The sequence below is a fragment of the Platalea leucorodia genome (assembly GCF_965183815.1).
Source record: "Platalea leucorodia genome assembly, chromosome: 11".
Lineage (NCBI taxonomy): Eukaryota > Metazoa > Chordata > Aves > Pelecaniformes > Threskiornithidae > Platalea > Platalea leucorodia.
In genome coordinates, this window is record NC_138833.1 from 6,284,067 (window position 1) to 6,305,562 (window position 21,496).

At 41.3% G+C, this 21,496-nt stretch overlaps 1 protein-coding gene across 1 annotated transcript in view; it reads left to right on the forward strand.

Moving 5' to 3' along the window:
* RANBP17 (RAN binding protein 17) overlaps positions 1 to 21,496 on the forward strand; it is a gene marked incomplete at its 3' end in the record, with an annotated part of 162,619 nt that overhangs the window by 123,637 nt on the left and 17,486 nt on the right. The window contains exons 23-25 of the mRNA XM_082323721.1: positions 5,985 to 6,199; positions 7,389 to 7,527; positions 14,163 to 14,329. Coding sequence (XP_082179847.1) covers positions 5,985 to 6,199; positions 7,389 to 7,527; positions 14,163 to 14,329 — 521 coding nt within the window. The remainder of the gene's footprint in view (positions 1 to 5,984; positions 6,200 to 7,388; positions 7,528 to 14,162; positions 14,330 to 21,496) is intronic.

A 21,496-nucleotide genomic window follows, 5' to 3' on the forward strand; every position in this document is an offset into this window, starting at 1 on the left:
CTAGAATTTATATGTGGATTTGTTTTGTGTAAACCCTGTACTGTTGTTGACATGGGAATAACTTTGAAACAAACATTTGGTAACCTAGCGTCTCGCTTTCTTTCCATCTTAAATTTTGCCAGAGTTCGTGATGTCCGTTTATGTCTGAATGGTACCTCCGTTTACTGTCTATATGTTCTGTAAGACCTGTGCTTGGGCTAAAAATAAAAAGGGGAAGAAAAGGGTAGAACTGCGTTTCTGGAGTGTGAATGTATGTGAACGATTGTGAGTATGGATGCTGAAATCTCTTTAATTCTGGACTAAAGCATATACTCTTTTCTCCTCTAGAATGGTGTATAGTGATTTCATACGTTTGAGTGCAAAGCAGAAAAAAAATCCCAAATGCCTGTTTTTGAGATACGCTAAGCATCTTCAGTTGTCACTGAATAAAATTTAAAATATGAATTCTTTTTATTTTTTAAAATTAGCACCTCAGCGAGTGCTCAATTCTGCTTCACAGATCCAGCTTTGCGATTAGGATAGTACCAGTGTGTCCTGTCCTTCTGCTCATTTATCACTGATGCTGATACAGTGCTGAAGACAATTCTAAGATGTCTTTACAAATGCTTTACAAATGTTCAAAAGATGTAAAGCCTGGCGTAGGATGCAAAAAGCACTTAGATAGTCAATTATCCTTGTTAGGTCTCTGCAGCTGCTTGGCAAGGGGTGCTGTGTCTTGTCCATTATGGCTAGAGCCAGCCTGAGTGAGTGATAGAGCGATTTAAAATAAACAACTGAGAGGAGAAAATTGAAAGGAGTTGGAATAGTGTAGTCCGCCATTCTTCATCCCCAATATATTTCACTTTTAATTCTGTACGTACAAGTCCCCTTGCTATGTGTTTTTGAACTCCCAGTTGTACAGGAATAATGTTTCGCTGCATCTTGGGACCATCTATTTTTGTTTTGTGGTTTCTTTACATTTTAGTAAACCTCTTCCCTTTCATTATAGGAGACTGACATAAAAATAATATTTTCAATATGCTGTTTTTATTTATCTACATTCTGTCATGATATACTTTGATGTAAGTTTTTAATTTTGCTTCAGCTTTTAGCTGTTGTAGCAGTTACTGCTCAAGGTCAGCGAGGAGGTTAGCCACAGTAGCACAAAACAATTTCCTGTTCTCACAGCCCAGGTAGCATTTGGATGTGGATTAAATTTTACCACATTTTCCAGTAGCCAGACACAATTATTTCTAATGAGCTTTAAATTGCTTCTAGAACATGTATTTCAAAACTTAGTGTGGTAATCCATTCAGTGCCAGCAACTTCATAAGGTAACAGTTCTTCAAAATTCTGGTTGAAGCGATTCTTGCTGTAGAACAGGTATTTTTAATCAGCATCTTAGCTCAAACGTGGAGGGCTCGCTGGCTCGGTTGCCGCTGGTCTGCTCTCCTCTCTCCTGTGGTAGTGGTTCCAGAATATATTGCTCTTCATTACTGACTCAGATTTCATAATCAGCTTCTTTTGGCAAATTTATCTTGGCGCTATGCATGCTCGTTGTGCTGATTGGAGAGGTTTTATGCATGTTTTGTTGTTGTGGAAGCTTTAAAAAATTAGTTTTTGAAGCTCACTCTCATCTTTATGATTCATGTTTTCCTTTCATTTTCTATATATGGCCACTTCTTTATACTGCCCTAGCATTCTGAATGCCTGGAAAGCATACATTCAAAACCATCTTTATGGGGCAGTGGTGAATAATAAAAATAGGAAAGGGGAAAAGGCAAAAAACACTTTTTCTCTATAAATGTGATAAATTTTCACAACCTTTGTTTAATCTCACCAAAGTCTTTTTTTATCTTCATCTAATTCACACATGTTAAAACATGATTTAGTTGTATTATTATACATAGCACTTATTGGACTGAAATCTAGAACAAGCCCTGCTTAAATGAAACTCAGCCATAAAGTAATCATTTTTGTATTATAGCTCCTACTGTAAAAGCAATTAAGGAGGAGAACTGAAAGGGAAGCTGCCTGTCCTGACATGCTCCCGCATCTAGGAGGGAGTGAGGGAATGAGCTGTGCAAAGAGCTCTGGTGCATATTGCCTGTGGGATTCTGAGGCATGGTGATGTTATCTTCGGTCAGAGCATCCCACTTCGGGTTTTTGCTGGCTTCGGAGTCCCCCTCTGCACACACACGCTTTTTCCTTCCAGCTCCTTTGTTTATGGACTAAGGAGTCTTTCAGTAATGAAATGCTTAAATTGCCAGCCAAATTCAAGCCCTCGTTTCCTACCAGGCAGTTTCGCCCAATATCTTTAACAATCTTTTTCTTATTCCTGTCAGAATTTTGTATCGCCTCTCAGGCTCAGAAGTTTATAATTTTTGTAAGTGACATCACTGCCAAATGCAGGGCAAAAAGTTGTGTTAAAGGAAATTATTGAGAATTTTGGAAGTCAGTATATTTTAAGATTGTGTGATACAATTTCTCCCACATTAAGAAGAAATCGGTGGAAGTTGGATTTTTTTTCATTTGATTCTTAACTCGGTAGTAACAGTGAAACTTCCCTGATTAGCCTCTACAGAGTTTCCATTTTGACAGGAGCCATGAGTTTCAAACACAATTTTTAAATTCAGCATGTCAAAGTGTCACTTTTATGTTGATTTAATTTCTTTAAATTGTTTCTTTTAACAATAGGAGTTTATAAAATTGTATTTTGGTCCTCCACTACAGGGATTATAAATGTAAGCACATCCTCAGTAGCTGAGGAGTTGTTCTTGACCTGATTCCAAGTACCTCAGTAAATTAGTTTATGTTCAGTAGTATCCATGGTGTGTAAAAATATTCCCCTGAAGCTCCTGCTAAATGTTACAAGTAGATCATTCTTTTTTTATGTAGTCAGGCATAGCACCGTACTTCATATTTTTTTCAATAACTAATGCTAAAACACTAGTCTTTGTTCTAGCACTGCATCCCTTGAATCATAGGCTGATGGCTTGGGGCATTGGTAACAGGCACCGTGTGGTCTTTCACCTCTGCTGCTAATTTGAAATCGGCTGTTCCCACTCTTAGGCCCTTTTAAAATGAGTCCATGAACAGAGAACAGTTCTCCGTGGACTCTGTCCACTTGCAAAAAGCAGCTTTTAATCTTGCACTAGACCCAAATTCTTCTCGGTGTTTTCATGAGAAGGGATAGGCGCCGAATTCCTCTTCTGCCGTGCCTGCTGGGGGTGAGGCAGTGCGAGGGAGCGGGGCTTGTGCCTTCCTGTATTGAATGCTTTATGCTGATCGGTGGATTTAAAGTTTTAATTACAGGGTGATTTTTTGGTGAAGTAATAAAAATGATAGAAGATCAGCACTAGTGGTTACCTCCTAGAATTCATGTTCCCAGGCTAAGGGATTCCTGGGGTTTTTCTAACTTCTTTCCTCCTCCGTTTTTTCCATTGACTTCCAATTAATTTCCATATTAAGTACATAATTGCCTTGTTGACAACTACTAAGCTCTTTCCATCTGTTGTTGCATATTACACTGAGTACTTCAAGGACCTAGGATTGCGCGATGTCATGCTTGGAAAGCTCAGCTATAAACTCAAGGCTGTTACTTTCTTGGATCCAGAACTTTGTCTTTGCTTATTTCTGAAGCCAGATATATATTTGTGTTATTAAAGCAGAGATTTTCTACAGAGAATGTAATGGTGGAGAAGACCAGGTAAGGTTAGCTTACAGCACACTTACCTTTCTGTCTTGTTTTTGCCCTAAGAATTGTACGCTTTTCACATAGTGGCTTTCAAAAATAGCGTGCGCCTTCCCACTTTATCTCACAGACAGAATTTTGTATTTAATTTTATTTTTTTCCCACAGAATTTGAAATTCACTGATCTTCTCAGTAACTAGACTAGGTCTTGTCAAAAAGATTAATGCTAGTTAAGATGACCTGGCTGGGATATCTTAAATGGGGCACTGTGGGAGGCTAAATGGAGTTTATCTTTAATTTTATGTAAATGTAATTTCGCAGTAATGTAAAGTATTACAATAAATGAATATCCAGGTGCACTAGAAGACATTCTTTTTCTGCTGTGTTTTACTTTTCAGAGAGGATCTTTTGGATACCGGTCATTTTTAGTATAACAGAGATTTAACACCATTTGGAATTAATTTCTATGCAGTAGCAGTCACTGGAATTGTACCCTCTTCCCCAGTTACACTGTGTTCATGACTACAGCATTCGGGGTAGTAGAGGTGCTCACATGACCATTGACAGTATCAAAACCATTCTGTATTTTCATGCATAAAATTATTTTTTTTAATTAAGAGGGCTTGCTTTTGATTGTAAGTGACCGTCTTTCCTAGCCAAATATTTGATTCTTCTCCTCCCTTCCATAATTCTAGTGACGCCATTCCAGCTTCTTACAGACCCCAGTTACTTCTTCTAAGCAGGCCCTGATAGCGCTCCCAGTCTTTTTTTGTAAATCTACTTTTCCTTTACAACCTGATGGATAAATTGCTTTGTACTTGCTAGGAGTGGTGAACAACATTAAATGTTTTAAACAGTAACTTAGGCCTTTCCCTCTTTGCATCAAATGATACCAAATGGGTGATACTTCGATGCGTTGGGTGTTCCCCCTCTTTTTTCAAATTGTGTGATGTAAATTCCTCATTGTCAGTAATCAATAGCATTAAGAGAAAGAATTAAAATAAGGCAGGTGTATGATTTGCAGGTGGAGATTTGCATGAGTAGAAAGGAGAGCTGTGTAGAGACAGACTCAGTGTAGTATGAGGCCTCAATATGTAGTAAATAATGCTACGCAATCTATCAGATCTGTGTCATCTCGGGCCAGTTTTGAGGGGCATTTCTGAATTGGCTATTATAAAAGTAAAACTGAGTTGCCATAACTACCTCTCTTAACTGGCGGTGTTTGGAATTGTGAATAGTTGATGTCCAGTTCGCTCGTTGCTCCTTGAGCCGAGTTGTCATCATAGCCATGACAACTAGGTTAGACACTGAAAGCATCTGATCAGTAGACTATTGTGCTTTTATTTGTAGGAATACTTTATAAAATGTACAGTTTTGTGTTCTTTTCCTCTAGTTAAAATTACCAAGAATGATCAATAGGAACAGAGTGAAGACCTGGCACTTGGTTTTTTGTGCAGGCCAAGCTTGCCAAGGTCAACATCAGATGGGATCAACCTAGTAAAGGCTACTTCATGGTAGCACTGAAGTACTTAAGCTTTGCTGTGTTCATTCTACTGTTTTAGCTCACTTTCATTAATTACTTCAGGTTAAAAAAAAAATTTGTCATGAAGACAAATTAACTCTGGGGTGCTGTGAAGATGAGCATTAAATTATTACAAGATACTTAGAAAACTTGGTAATGAGGCCTTGTGAATAATTAGATTTGTACAGAGGATTGCAGCGGGATCTACTGTGCTGCTGCACAGTGGATCCAAAAGTCACTATTGCCTGTTAATAGGAACAGCAAATATTTACAGTTAGCTGTTATTTTTACATTATAAACATGGATTTTAATTAAAAAGTTGTTCCCATCTGTGACTGGTAAAATAGAGGCTTTTGTAATGGACGTATTTGTTTTCTGAGGGATATATTTAGTGTGTGTATACATCAGCAACCATCCCAAGAGACCATCATGGTAATGGATCAAAACCAGGCTTTGCTGCAGCATGAGAAACTATAAAACCATGTGTTGCAACTCTGTTCAGATTACGGAATTCATGCTGATAGACCCAGTCATGGTCTGGCTGTACATCACTGACGGGAATTCCATAGCTTATATTTTAAATTTTGCATACTAATTCCTTGGTGGCTTTTAAGCTCTAGTCATGCTTACGTAACAGATCTTTTACATCAAATGCAGAAACAATTTTTCTTCCAAATACTAATGAAAATAAAGACAAAAAATAAGTTTAGATAGTGCCATCAAAATATTTTAGATTTGCAGCTGCTTATATAAGTTTCTTTCTTTCTTTCTTTCTTTTTATGAAAACAGGTAATCAGATCCTCTCTCTTGGGACTTTGTCAAAAGATCAGGTTTATCCGTTGAAACTCAAGGGCATTTCCATCTGTTACTCTGCACTCAAATCTGCCTTATGTGGAAATTATGTCAGCTTTGGCGTCTTCAAGTTGTACGGGGACAACCACTTTGACAATGTACTTCAGGCCTTTGTCAAAATGCTGCTTTCAGTATCCCACAGTGACTTGCTAGTAAGCAATTACTCATCTTGGGAGTCTTTACGTGAAATATGAAATAACACCACCACAGGCTTTGTATTGTTATAATGAGACAGAGGGATCTAGAACAGCTCAAATGCAGTTTTCAGTTCAACCACTTGAATTTATTTGTATAGGAACGTCTAAAATACAGGTATGACAGACCTGCCATGTGAAACGGGAGCTTTTCCAGAATTTTCACTAGGCTTGTCGTGAAAGAGAGAAATGCAAAATTTTGTTCCTTTCTGTACTTGCAAACCCATTTAGATTGCCTGCATGCCCTGTAAAACATCCTCCCATATTCAACCACTCTGCAATTAGTTTCAGTCTGTAAATTGTCGCTGTGTATTCCCCATAAAATTTAAAACTTTAATTTTGAAGTACACCATGTTCCCACTTCTCTGTGGGAAAACGACAGATCTTGCGCAAAATTTGAACTGTGACATTTTCTTCATGACACTTTAGTTCAGAACTGTCTTTTTCTTGCAGGAAGGGACAAATTTGGGATAGCTAAAGGTGGTTAATACCCAGATTTATGCTTGCCACATAAAGAAAGTCCTTGGAACTGAAAAGTTGCTCTCAATTAAAATCAGTGTATGGGTTGTATAGTAAAGTGTGCGTATTTGGCACATTGCTAGCCATGCAACAGTAAATGCCCTAAATAAGAGTCCTTAAGAGTAAGATGCTGATTGGGCCAATGGGTTCAAGCAAGTGCCTTTGCCTGCGCAGGTCCTGTTACAGGACCTCAGTTAAGCACGAAAAAAAGTCCCATCTCTGAGATGATTTGGGGAAATCTGTGATAAATCTTAATAAGATTTCCTGCAGAAGGTAAGGTACGGGCCGTAATCCTGTCAAACTGACACCCTGGGCAGAACGCTATACTGCTTTTACTAGACTGATAGCTGTCTGTGTAGAATGTCAAAGCATGATAGCGTTACCGTATTATCCTGAGCTTATTCTAAATTAATGGTGAGTTTATATCCTATGGTAAATTGGAAAAGTTGAAATCTACCGAGGACAAGAAAATATTTTGTCTCTATAAGTATTTTGATTTAATGGCTAAATTAGAATTTATTGCATCATAAAAACTATAGGATCACTCTTCTATCATCTGTTAATGTTGTTAATATTAGTCGATGATAATATCTGTATTTACTATGAATGTGTACTCTTTTTTTTTCAGCAATATCGAAAACTAAGCCAGTCTTATTACCCACTTCTGGAGTGTTTGACCCAAGATCACATGAGTTTCATTACCAGTTTAGAACCTCGCGTCCTAATCTATATCCTTACCTCAATATCTGAAGGACTTACTGCAGTAGGTAAGAATTACTTACACTTGGCTAAAGAAAGAATTCAAGTATTTAGGTATCTAGCATTTTCAAAGAAGCCCATTAATTTGTATCTTAAAAAATTAATATCAAGTGACAATGGAAGATGCTGGCTTTTGAACATTGTAAGAATGTGACTCTTTCAGTTAATGGAGCTAAGTTCTTTCAAACGTATAACCTCTAGGTTTTTACAGACAGTATTTTGAAATTGTCTTTTCTTACAAGCCAGATTTAAATTTATGTTAATGTTAAAATTATTAATGTGCCTCCACTAGGACTGTACTGAAAATTCATGCATTTGTTATTCAGCAGTAAAATGTATTAATATGTGTACAGGAATCTGTGGGGTTTTGTTTTTATTTGATCAACATAGCTGTCGTATAAATAATGCTTGTTCTGCACAGCTGTGATATGATTTGAGAAATTTAAAAGTATCTTTATCCGTGGAAAAAAGAAACTAGTTATTCAGTATTTCCTGAATATACTTTAGAGGAGAATCAGTGCAACAGAAGCACACTTGAAGTAACAATAAAAATACAGCAGTCTGATTGCAGTTCATTTAATTCTTTTGCACGGTTTAATTTATGCTTTTTAACCAGATGACTGTCCAAACATCTGGGGTTTGGGGGCAGTGGGGGCTGGTAGCTAAAGTCATTTGGAATATGGAGGAGGAGACTGAGCATTTGGGGGAAGCAAAAATAAATCATGCAGTTACATTCTGATCGCCTAGGAATGACGTGCATTTATATAGTTTTTTGACTGAGAAGCTGTTCAAAACCTTACAGTAGTATTTATTGATTAGGGTGGTTATTAAGGAAAAAAGAATAGGAGCATATAACATTAGTGTGTATAGATGTTACTGTATAATAGCTGGTGTTTCTCATTACCGCCAAGTGTCAGTCAGGCCCCATAGGAATGCATGAATGCACCGAGACTCAAAAAGCATTTGCTATGTTAAACACATTCAGCAGTTTTTGCTGCAAGAGGGAAACCACTCTTAGAAAGAAAATGGGTAGTGAAGAGCTAAGCAACAGCAGTAAAGAAGTATTCAGGTCATTTTATTATATAATGCTGAAATCTATCTTCTCCCAGATCCTTTGAGTGCTTTGTCACCTGTAATGATGGTACAGCAGTTCTGCCTATAGGCCGGCTCTGCTGGGAGTCTGCCTGTTGATGGTTTGCAAATGGATATAGCGTACCGCGTGTTAGCTTGACTGACAGCCACCAGTTCAGCAAGCCCGGTTCCTGGTCTCCGTTCTCTCTCCACATTACATCTCTTCCATTTGAGATACTGGATATATTAATTTTGATAATTCACTAGCATACCAAGTTTGCTTTAACCATCTCTTTGAAACGCAGTTTGAATTCACGTAAAAGAGAGAGAAGAAAATGTAAAAGCTATGTAAGCTTCAGCTTTTGTGTGTTATCTTTATTTTCCCCTCTCAAAAAGTGTTGGATCTCTCAGTCAAGGTGGGGAGGAGGAGTGAGAAAAGTATGTATTTCCAATTTTAGCTTTAAACTTTTGTGGTTTAGGTATCTGGGAGTTTAATCACGAAGAATTATTAACTTTAAAGAACATAGATGTTTTGCTAGAAAACTTTTATTTTGTGGAATTCCTGATATTCTGCTGAGAAAAGTATCAACAAAAATTTTAGCAGCTCACTTTTTTTTCACGTTTCATAAAGCATCGACTTGCTTAGCCAATGCTCTCCTTCAGTTCATCTTAGTGCCCTTCAAGTCACCTAAGATAAATACAAACATACGAGACTGAAACAAAGTGTGTCAGAGTTTGTAACTTCACCTGACTTCACTGAAGGCTCGATGCAGTCCATCAAAAGCTATCATGCTCACTTTCGTCTTCATTTTGTTCTTTGTTTGCTCTGATTCCTCCAAACTCAAGCAGTTTTTCAGTCTTTGAGACTTGCCAAATCTACCTGTCTGTCAGTAAGACCTGGCTGTTTCCGCATTGCCCAGAGAGGATGTGGCATCTCCATCCTCGGAGATACTCCCAGACACTGGAGGAGGTCCTGAGGAATCAGTCTGATGTTGACCCTGTTTTGGGCAGGAGGTTGGACTGGAGGATGGTCCCATTCGGTTTCTGCCACCACCCTTAGGATCCTACTGGTATTTTCCCTACATTTTCCACTTGTATCCTCCAGCTTTCCAAAACAATCTTGGATTCTGTCCAAATGCCTATGCAGCCCCTAATCTTTGTGAGTGGCTCTTGCACATTAAGAGTAACACTTACTTTCCATGATTAGTCAGCTGAAAAATGCTTCTTTTCTACCTTTCCTGTTGAAGTGATAATGTGATTATTTTTCCTTTATGTCATGTTTCTTAATACTGCGTGTATCAGTATCTTAGTAGTGCATATTGATGTCAGCCATTAAGTTCCTCATTTGTGTTCAAGGAGTTTTATTTTTGTAGCAAACTGAATAATTTTCCATACTTTTATATAATGACATGTCTGGATGAACTACTCTTTGGTCCGTTTATAGCTCTTAATGTTAATTTATTTATTTTTAATCATCTCAAGAGTTAGTTACCCGTCACTGTGGTTTTTTAGGAGTCATTCTTCTAAATGTTTTCTCTCTTTTAAAATTTTGGTATTTGGGACATTACCAATTGTCAGACAGTGAAATACAAATCTATTTCTTATGTGTTACTTGGTCACATACATCCTCCTGCCCTTGGAAAACGGGTGAGTAGATCCAAGCGTTGCCTTTTTCACTGAATTATATCAGTGCCACAAGAACATCTCAGAATAGTAGGGCTCAGGGCTATAAGCCATCTGAGGGGGAATTGTGTTTTAAACTGATTAGAACATACAAGTCATTTTCAGAAATGTTTATAAAAATGAAATGGCTGTCGTCTTTATTTTAAAAATTAAATACCAGGAGATCACTTCTCTTTCACAGGAAAAAAGTATCTGACTTTTTTTTTCTCTATTCTCTTTACATATGTGAAACCTTTGAGACTCTCATTGTTGTCAGCTGTAGGGTAAACATTCCCTAAATCCTTATTTCTGAGGAGTGTTCATTCTGCTGCTGAGTAAATACCTCGCTCGATTCCACGCTTTATAAACACTGTGAAAGAACAGGTATTCCTTCTGAAGCGCCTAGCTGTAAATCAGCTATAATGGAAGCCCTCATCTAAGCTTTTATTGCGAGGATAAACACTCCAATAGTTCTCTTCTAAAGTGTTTACCTGGCTTTTTCACAGCTGACTCAGTGGCTCAGAGCCTTTTAATGTAGTCTGCCTGGCATGTTGTCACTAATCTCTGCAAAGCTTTTCTAATTCTCATATGATTAATAGTATAGTATGCTATTCATTGAGGAAAAAGTAAAAACATTTTTTCTGTCTTGCTGCCTAATTTAGATGTTAAATTGCTAAATCCATTTACTTTCCAGGTTTAGTCTCAAAGGCAAATAGTGCCAGTATTGAACTGTAAGCAATTGACGGACAGGGAAAATACCACTTAACTCCCTCTCCTTGCGTTTATGTGTGAAAACCAAAACAAAATCTTGTCATTTGCAGAGATTCAGCAATGTCATTAAACTGTTGAAAAATAATTCCCCTTCAGCATGCTCTTGTCATATTGTTGAGACCAAAAGGCATCCTCAAGTTGTTTGGGGGTTTTGTCAGCTTTTTTAAAATAATATAACCCATTCTAACATACCTGCTCAACTTCCAGTTACTTGAGCTCACGGCTAGTTGGAATTGCCTACATAAGGCAAAACTATACAGATAATAAAAAACTGCCTGTAAAGTTAGCCCCCAAAACATGAAATGAATGCATACTGGCGAAGAAGAGACCAAAAGAGCTAGTTGAATGTGATGGTGCCTGGTGCCAGCGTCGTCATCCTTGTCCCCTGCCCACCACCGGCACCTGCCTCGCCATCCAGTAAGTCCAGAGAGCTCAGTTTTGTTTGACAAAACTACTGAACTGTTACTGGATCCGTGCTGACACACACGGAGCTGCTTTTGGCGTTTTCTGTAACCACGGCCTGCTTGCTTCGTGATCCAAACGATTAGCTCACAGGTGATAGAGCTGAGCTGACCAGACGTGAGAAACGTGGTTTGACTGTGTTTTTCCTGATTATCCCAAGCTTTTATCTCCATTTCTTTTATAGTTCCATCTTTATTCTGTCTTCTCCACCCATTTATTCTGTCCAGAGCCCAGACTTGGTAGCTCCTTGTTGCTCGTTTGTTCTATTTATTTGGCTGGCTGGCTTGTCTCGCTAAGATTTAGTGAGAATGCTATTCTGCTCCAGCACAAGGTTCCACATGCCCAGAAGAGTCATTCAAGGGAGTTTGCTTGACGCTCCCTGTCTGTTATATCCTTGCAATCAAAAGGAAAAATGAGCATAGGGAAGCATATTTGATATATAGTTATGGGCAAATTTAAGTAGCTCTTAACACTCAGATCAGATTCTCATGAGCAAATGATAGCATAGACCTGTCTGCTGTCCTGCTAAAATCACTTACTGTCGAATGTAAAATATCTACTTGTACAGTATCAGCATGTTTAGAACTACTGCTGTTTTGTAAACTGATGATAGTGATTTACTTTGTATTATTCAATTTAAAAAGAAATAGAGTTAAGCACTGGTTTAGAAATACAGCAGAGCCCTCCTATGAAATATGTATTTTCAAATCTCTCACTTGTTATTGATGGTGATTCAATTCCACCATGAATTGCATTTCTAGTTTATAAGCAGGACTGTTTTGGTTGAGTACACGATGCGTGCCAGATTCTGCGGTCTTCACGTTGGCAAGACTCATAACTTTGAACTCAGCTTTGTTCCAGCAATGCGTCTTAACGTCCTGCCCTGTTGAATTCAGGCCTGGGAGGCTCACTGCTCCGGCGGAGGCAGGCTTGAGATGCTCCAGCTCCTTTCTGTGAGCTGTACGATCGCTCTCAACTCCTGTTGCTAAGTCAGCTGGTTGCTTTGGCAGATCGAGGCTTAGGAGACCCCTTCTATCTTCTTTGCCTGTAAATGTTTCTTCAGTGTTTACTTCAAAGCACTCTTAGCAAAATACAATTAGTTTTTAGATGGTGAAGGGTTAATAGTGTCAGCACAGAGCTTAAGGAGTTAAACAGACACAGATCAAAATACTTCAGTGTCTAGAGGGATGTGTTTAAATGAAGACTGCGAGGTTGGCAGGCCTCCAAATTAGCATAGTTTAAAGAATTCAAGGTACATTTAATTGGATCCTTCAATCCCTTTTCCCTCAGAATGAGCATTTTAACAGTTTAATTCCTTCTGCAACCCCCACACATCCCTTACTCCAGTGGCCCATCTAAAATAAATACTGTGAACTATAAAAGGCCTAGACAAGTTCTAGCTGAAGTCAGTGGCAACAGGATGCAGTCCTAAATGCTCCGCTCATTTGGATCTGATGTTTGAAATTGCAGGGAGTACCAGTGAGGGCTAAACCTTGCACCCGGCAGGTTAAACCACCGCGTGCACATAAGGAGCTTCAGCTGGTGGTGGTATCGCGAGGAACCGGCAGTTGTTTGAACATGTGGCTCTGGGCAGGGTTACAGACCCGGAGCGGGAGGCAGCGCAGTTGTTAATGCCGGAGTCGCAGCCACTGGTGGGGCCAAGGAGCATCTCGGGTGCCAGGCCCGGCGGAGACAGCGGCTGGGCAGGGGGAAGGGTGCACCGCTGCGCTCAGGAGGAGGAGAGGAGCCTGCGTGAGAACCGAGGACCGGTACGCTGTCAGCGTCGCGCTGATGCATGGCAGTGAGCAGAATCCTCTTGCACAGCAGCGGCACAGCAGGCAACACCTAGCAACAAAATAACTTACATAAATCAGACAGACATATTTACTCTGCAAATAGGTTTAAGCTTTTAATCTCCCTTACTTATAGAAACAGTAAGTAAAGATATGAAGTGGCTTTTGCTTCTGCTTTTCAACAGTATCCTCCTTTCCTGTCATGGCTTTCAGTTTTGGGGACATTTGTGAAGCATTTGGTAGTGATTGCTGTTGTGTTGTTGCCAGCCATATTTAATGTACTTTAACCTACTCGAATTATTAGTTGTTATGCAAAATGACTAACTGGCTGTTCTGTGATCACCCTTTTACTACCTTTGATGGCCCTTGTTCATTGTTTGCCACCTGATACTGATTGTAAGCTATTTGGGGCAGAGAACCGTTGTGAAATACTACTTGAGAAAAACCTGGACAGCAGCTCTACTGATTCAACCTTGCTTTTTCAGTAAGCAGATCCAAACAGAATTCTACTTTCCAGGAGTGTGGAGCCCTCTGAACGTGAAACTGAATGCCAGTAAAATGTCGACCCTCATCCTGCACTTTCCCAGTACGCAGAGGGGCAGCTGCATTCGTACAGCTGTGAAAGGAGTTCACTGTGGCTCATAAGATCTCTAGAACATGGAGCTATCCAGTTGCTCAAAAGCAAAGGTTTTAATACTGCTGTGTGTTAATAAAAGCAGTCTTCAAAGCTAGTCAACTCATGTATCAAAAATAGACTTGTCGATGTATCGATTAGCCTAATGTCAAAGAGATTATTAAAGTTGAGCTCTCCAAGTACTATAAAATGTCATTATTAATTATTCTTTTACGGAAACAATTTCAAAACTGTTTCATTTTTTACACAGATACAATTGTCTCCTCCAGCTGTTGTGCTAGTTTAGACTACATTGTCACCTACCTCTTCAAGCACCTCGCTAAAGAAGGCAAGAAGACTCTAAGATGTAGAGAGCTTTCACAGGATGGACAAAGATTGCTTCATTTCATGCAGCAGAACCCAGAAGTTCTACAGCAGGTGAATTAGCAGTCTTTTCTATAGGGTATTACTACATTTCTGAATTTTTCTGGTTTTTTGTGGTCCTGAATACCAGGGTAGCATTGGCTATTTAGTAACAGAACAAACCTCCCTATGCTGGTATGCAACCCTGAGCAGCTTCAGCTGTGTTCTCGTGACAACCAAAGATTGAAGGTATTTTTTGTCATAGTGAAAAGCGTAGATACTATACTTGGCTGTACAGTATCTTAAAACTTGGTGTTTCTTTTTTGCTCATAAACAGCGGTGTGTGAGATCATCAGTACATTTCTATAGACAAATGGGAAGGAAAGCTCTCTAAAGTATTTTAGGAGGAAGAGGAACAAATTCTGGCATTGAACCACACATTTTGGTAATGAAATGTGTAAATTGAATGGCTGTATGCTATTGAGTTGGAATATTTTATTTTACAGTAGGTGACTCAGTGGGATTTTTTCTGTTAAAGGTAAATACAATAGAAATTAAATCTCATGCTTCTGAAAAGGAAGTGGCCGCTGTACTGTTCAGGAGAGATTTTCCCTTCCCAGCTCCGTCAGGTTTATCACAGCCCAAGTACATTACGGGGAGATCAGGGTGTTGATAGCTACATACCTCCACTTCTGCTCTGTGCCACACTCCCTTAAAATCTCATTAAACTATTTGAAACTGCGTCTTTACAAGAGTCTCTGGATTCCAAACAGAGTTGCAAAGATGCCGTTTCAGGAGACGGGTTTCACAGGTCTGGAGGCTTTTAACGAAAACAGACATTATTAACAAAATGCAGATGGCTAGTGTGGTCGTCTTCGTGTTTCCCTAACAGGTACGCTGTCATTTGGAAAACGCCTGGCATACAGTCACCACAGTTACCGTTGTCATTTGTTTACTGTTTTCATTGAAGGTGAAAAGTAACTAATGGTAGCTAATATATTCCTAGCAGTATATAGCATACTGGGAGAATATTAATGATGCTTATTATTGACATCATTATCAGAATATGATGATTCCCTTGTCATATTACGGGTTCTTATGTTTTACTTGCCTAACAGGGGTTTCATGGAAACTAGCAGTGAAGGCAGCATTTGGGTATGTCAGATTGCTCAGCGTGGTACCCTGCGCGCACCGATTTGAGCGCAAAGGGCAGAACAGCAACCTGGTCTCCAGACTCCCCTGCATTTGTGGCAATCTTGATGTAATACTTTGTCTGTTAATATGCAGTAATCTTTCACTTCACGGCATGTGACTAGGCGGTGATCTGTCTTTATTAACTTCAGATTCTGCGGAATACGTTATATTTATTTTGAATGCAGGCTTTCACGTACTCTTTTAAATATTAATGGCTGGTCTCCAGTAGTCAGCATAAATATGATTTGCATTAGCACTAGTCATATCATATTGAGTGCCTCTGATGTCAACTACTCAGTGTACTAATATCTGACATCATCTCCCGAGGTCACTGACAACTTTGACCTTTATTCTCATGCACAGTTTCTGTAGTCTCAGAAGCTCTTTTGAATTGATTTGAAATTTTGACTCTTCCCTTTATGAGGCAGTAAAATTGATAATTATTCAGATGGGAACTGAGCACTGAGTGAAAAATCAATTCCACCCGCTCTCTGCTGCGTATAAAATTACTTCTGAGTCTGCTGGACTGAACGGATGGCCAAGGTAAAAGCAGCAGGCAGAAATAGTAGAGAGGATTAGCTGGACGAAACTAATAGCCTAAAGGGATGGCTTTTGAGATGAGGGAGTGGGCCGGTTGGGGGTTATTATCAGCAATGATGGGACTCATTGATCATATGTTTACATCAGGTTTCCATTGGGTTATAAATCAGCCCTGAATAGAAACGGAACCCAAGGCCTCGCGTTTTACCAGGGAGACGGTGTATTAGATTATTCTCGCTTTCACACTCAGATGAAAAGTGAGACATTGATTATTCATCGGCTGGCCATTAAACACTGGTTTTATAGATGATTTGACTATCATGGAAGCTAATGAACAAGGTTGCTGCTTCATAACCAGCGGTTTCAGTTTTCAAGACATCTGTGTCGGTTAAGTAATGCATAACCCTATTAAAAGGAATGGGTTACAAATTGCTTAACAGTGCTGAAAAACTAGACCCTAATGACTAATTGTGCTTTGAGTTTAGAGAGGTTTGTCAGCTCTTTAAACTAAACTGATGCAATGATAACTGCAATTATTTACTAGTTAGAACATTTCTTCCGAGTTGGATCTCTGGAAGTAGTTGGGTAATTAAAATTTCCAGCAGCACCTGAGGAACAGCCCGCCTCAGGTCCTACCGCTGGCTGTGCAGCCACACAACGGCGCGACTGCCGCTTGCTCCACCGGCACGGAAACCCCTCGGGGCTCCGCTGCCCGGTGGGGGATGCGGGCCCTGCTCCGCGCCGGCTCCCGGCCCGCCGGGACGGGCACCATCGGGCGAGCGCCGGGGCCGCGGGAGCCGCGCCCGCCGCTTCCCGCCCTCCCGGGCCCGGCTCCGCCCGCCCAGCGCCGCGGCAGGGGGAGGCCGCTGCCGAGCGGCCGGCGGCCCGGCGGAGCAGGACGGCGCCGCCGGAGCGCGGTGGGTGCCCGCGGGCCGCCCCGCCGGCCGAGGCCGGGGCCGGGGCAGCGGCGGGGGCCGGGGCCGGGGCGGGAGCGCCGCCCCCTGCCGGCGGGACGGCGGGGAGGCCTCCGGGCCCGGCGGGGCAGGCGGGCCGAGCGGCCGGGCCCCCCCGCCGAGGGGTGCGGAGCCGCCGCCTGCCGCCCCGCTCGGCCGCCTGGCAGGGCCGGCGGGGCGGGGAGGGCCGGCGGGGCCGGGGCGCCTGCCGGGGCCGGGGGCCGGGGCGCCTGGCCGCTCCTCAGCAGCGCCCGCAACGGCAACAGGGCTCCGCCTTGCTTTTCTGCTGGCGAGCGTGCAGCTGAGCGCTCCTTCGCCGCGCGATGAGGCGATTCAGCGTCTGAATGCCGTTCGGTAAATAGGTGCATATCCACGACTGGGGCTTTCGACGTCTTTAGCCTCTAGAGTTGTATAATTAAACCCCGTTAATTCTTATTTTGTTTGCTTACGTACGTCCCACAGCAGTTCTGGTTTTTTAATAGGTAGACGTGACTGTACAAAGACAGGAGCAATACAAAACGTGGAAGTGAAACAACTTCTTAATGTTCAGGAGCAAGTTACAGCAGCCCTTTGAAGTGTAGCAGTGGCTGTTGGCTTTGGCCCTGCTCTTTGCTGTGCCACCGGCTTTGCTCCCCCGGGCGAGCTACTTAGTCTGAGCTTAATCTGCAAACAACTGCTTCGCGATAGTGTCTTACGACTAAACTGAATTAACGTGCAAAGTAATTTGAGATATACAGATAGAAAGCAGTATTAAGTTTATTACATTCAACTATTGCTGTTACATTATGTTGTAAGCACTTTAATAAATAATTTTAAAAGGCTCCTACTTTTCTATGCTGTTATTCTGGGATTGTCAGGTGAAGCCGGTGTTTGCTCCACTTTATAAATGAAAGTGTCGTTTTTGGTTTTAAGATGCTGCCTTTATGTTCTGGTAATGCTTATCTTGCTGAATTGTACACATTAGGCTGTTAGTTCAATTTTGGTGCGGTGAAGTACTGTTCATGTTAGTTCCTTCCAAAAATCCATCAGTTTTGTAGCATCTTTCACCCATGGTTCTGACAGACGTTCCTAAGAGCCATGCACGGTAGGGAAAGAACTCTGTGTAGTCATCACTGAAATAATTCTGTGCTGGGTGTGGAAGGGGGTAAACGGTTGGTTGGTTGAACAGAAACAGGATTTCAGGGACATTGCGGTGTTTGCTGCCTTTCCCGGGCTTTTCTTGGAGGGGTGCGTTAGGCGTAGGGGTAACGAACGAGGGAGGGTATTGCATGGCGGTTACGTTCCGTGCATCGTCTTCGGGAGGATCGTGTGGGTGAGGATAAGGAGGGGGTTTTGGTAAGTTTGAATGTCGTACCAGCGTTTGGATTAGAGCTGCACGGTGCCTGCGCCAAGACACAGCATGCAGCCGAAGCAATCTCCGACTCGCTGGTGCGGGAGCGGCAGCGAGCGCTGTTTGGCCTGCCCAGAGGTGGAGCGGCACTGCGTGCCTCTGCGGCGCGGCCAGCCGGGAACCAGAAGGCACATGGCTCCTGGCCGGCGGTGGCTGCTGGCAGGTACGCTCCGCTTCTCAGCCCAGGTGGGCCCACAGCAGGGGACCGTTCTGGCGAACGGTTGTTTCAGGCTCGGGTGGCTGTGGAATGAGGCTGTGCCTGCGCCGAGCCCTTCTGAGGGTTCAGCATTTCTGGGGGCAGTGGTGGGGAGTGCCGCAGTAAGGGAAAATCGGCAGGGATGTGGGAAGAGCTGCCGTTTATTGCCGTAGCGGAACGTAGTGGAGTACACGGGCTGGAGAGGGATCTCTAGGAAAGGAGCGTTGCAGTAGGTGGCTGGGAGCTATGTGGGTGAACAAAGAACTTGGAGGGCGTGGGTAATGGTGAGTGCGGTAGCGCTGAAAAGGGGAGCAAGGATGGGGTGGGCAGTACTGCGGTAATGGGGGGATGTCTGGGTTATCGGTGACGGGTAAAACCTCTCCGGGCTGCTCGCTGGAGCTGAGCGCTTGTGACTTAGCACTTCACCGAGTGACGAAGGTGCGCTGAATGAAGCAGCACAGCAGCACTGCGTAGCAAATGTAAAACAGAAAGTAAAGATGCCAGTTGCAATGAAAAATCAAGTGGCATTACTAAAATAAAAACGTATTATAAATTGCTGCTTTCCTTTTTTCCCTTTTATGTAGTAAAATCAGTGATGTTTTTGTTTTTCCGTTAAACCTCAGTGCCACATACAGCTAGTGTGGAGTTATGCACGGTAATTGAAATAAAAACATGAAGAGGAGATGTGTTTATAACGCATGCTTCGTGGCCAGTGCAGCAGCACTTGAATCTAAGCACATCACAAAAAGAAACCTGAGTTCTACTGACAGAGGTCAGCTGTGCAAGATGTTGAGTACCTGAGCACCTTGAGCCACATCTGCGAGCACATGCTTAATTTTAAGAGCAGATGAAACCCACAGGTGCGATTGTTCCTGTGCTTAAAATTAAACGTGTTTAAAGGCTCAGCTGAATCAGGACCAGAGTGCTCAGCTTTTGCCAGCTTGAGCCTTGAAAGATTTGATACAGCGGTGAGAGGGATTTTCATTGGGACATCTGTTTTCAGCCCCTTAGCTCGATTTAAAAATGTTATCCAATACTATCATAACTTTCTTTATTAATTGAAAGGGATGGAGATATACCAGCTGTAGCCCAAGCCAGCAGAGACTTGGGTGGCTAAGCAACAGAAAAGGCACCATATTGAGTGAGCCAAAATTCAGTCTCAAAGTCATTTATTTTAACCAGTGACAATACGTTTAGACTCTAGTGTTTCGATTTGATTGATGGTTTAATATCATATATAATTTTTTTAATGAAGGGAACTCGTTTAAATATGTTAACATTTGCACTAGTAGTCTCCCATGTACATAACTGCATTTAATCATTACTCTGATTGTTTTTGTGGTTGTGTAATTTGTATCAGCAAAATAACTATGTCAAAGCCATCTTATCTTAATGAAAAATACGGTTACTTCTCTTTTATACGTACCTCTTACTGCACATGTATAAAGGCGGCAGCAGCCCCAGTCTCGAGGATATTGCTAAATGTGTAGCTATCGCTACATGAGCGCTGTCAGTTAAGAAATCAAAAATATTAATGAGCTTAGTGTCTTCTCTAATTCTGCTTTGTTTAAAGCCTTGTTGTGATTCGTTGTCATGTGAATCAAGTAATTTAATTTCAAGACTTTTAATGTTAAAATACATCATCATTAGTGATGTATCTGAAGATTTCGCGCTCTTAATAATGGTGCTAAATCAAATTGGGCATCTCCTCTTAATCATCCAAGCTGTGCTGCAGTTCACACAAACAGTTTGGGGGCTGGAGAGAAGTTTAGTTCCGTGAAGTAACAAGTATTGTACAGAATTCATGTATGGAAACAAAAAGCGGCGATTCGGCTTGCAGCACAAACTGCTAGAGGTGTCAGTGTTGGATGTGCAGCCCCAGGCTAGGCAGCTGGTGTATGTATGCTTTTGTTTATCAGTTACTGGTTTATGTAGCCTTTAGGCCACCACATGAAACAATCGTTCCTACAGGGTCAGCTGCTGGTCAGAAGCAAAGTAAGAAAAGACTTTGCCTTAAAACGCCTCAGCCATAATTTTAGTGCAGCTGGCACCTGCTACTGGTGCACAGCGGGAGGGTTAGAGGTCAAAGAGGCAGTTGTTCTAAACTCAGTGATGGCTTAAAGGGACTTGTAGATTAATCTGCTTTATTAACTTCTGTATATTAGATAACTATTGCAGTGAATGACAGTCCGTCTTTCTGAATAAGTCCCTTCACCTCTTTCTCTCTTAAATTGGCTTTTGAGTAATGAATATTAAATAGAATACATTTCAGGGTAATTAAATGAAAACATTAGGATGATGTTGTTTTACAATCATATCTATAAGTTTCTTGTATATTTATCTTGCATTATTACTGTTCATTGCTTTTTGCTGGCAGAACAAAAAGCATAAATGTTTCAATTAAAGAAGAGGAACTGGCTGTATTTCTCAATAACCTCGTGTCTTCTGCGCTGCATAAATATTTTCAAAAGGCAAATAAGTTTAAAGAAAGTATAAAAATGTTTTATTCCTTGTTTACTCAGTGCAATGTAATACTTTACTTGGAAATGTTTTCGATTTCTGCTGGCCGCGGTTGTTTTATATAAAACACTAAGAGGTGCTGGTTTGGGAAAGGGCAAAAAATATTGCCATTCCATAGAATCTAACTAGCGATATGAATAGCACCAATAATTTTGTAAAGTTCACATTATAATTCAAAATCCAGTTAGAAGTGATGCTTGCAGTCTGGAAAGAAAGCAATATCTTTACAGAATGGATAGGGAAAGGTAACAATCCATTCCGTGATCTGCTACTGGCAGATTTGCCATGTGAGTAATGAAACTTGCTCTCAGTTAACAAACACCCACCCCTTCCTTCATTAAAAAAAAAAAAAAAAAAAAAAAAACCTCAGATTTAAAATTCTAGAATAGCAGCGGCTTACGAGGATGCTTAATTGCTGTTGGATGTGATAGCAGTGGCCCATCGAAGCT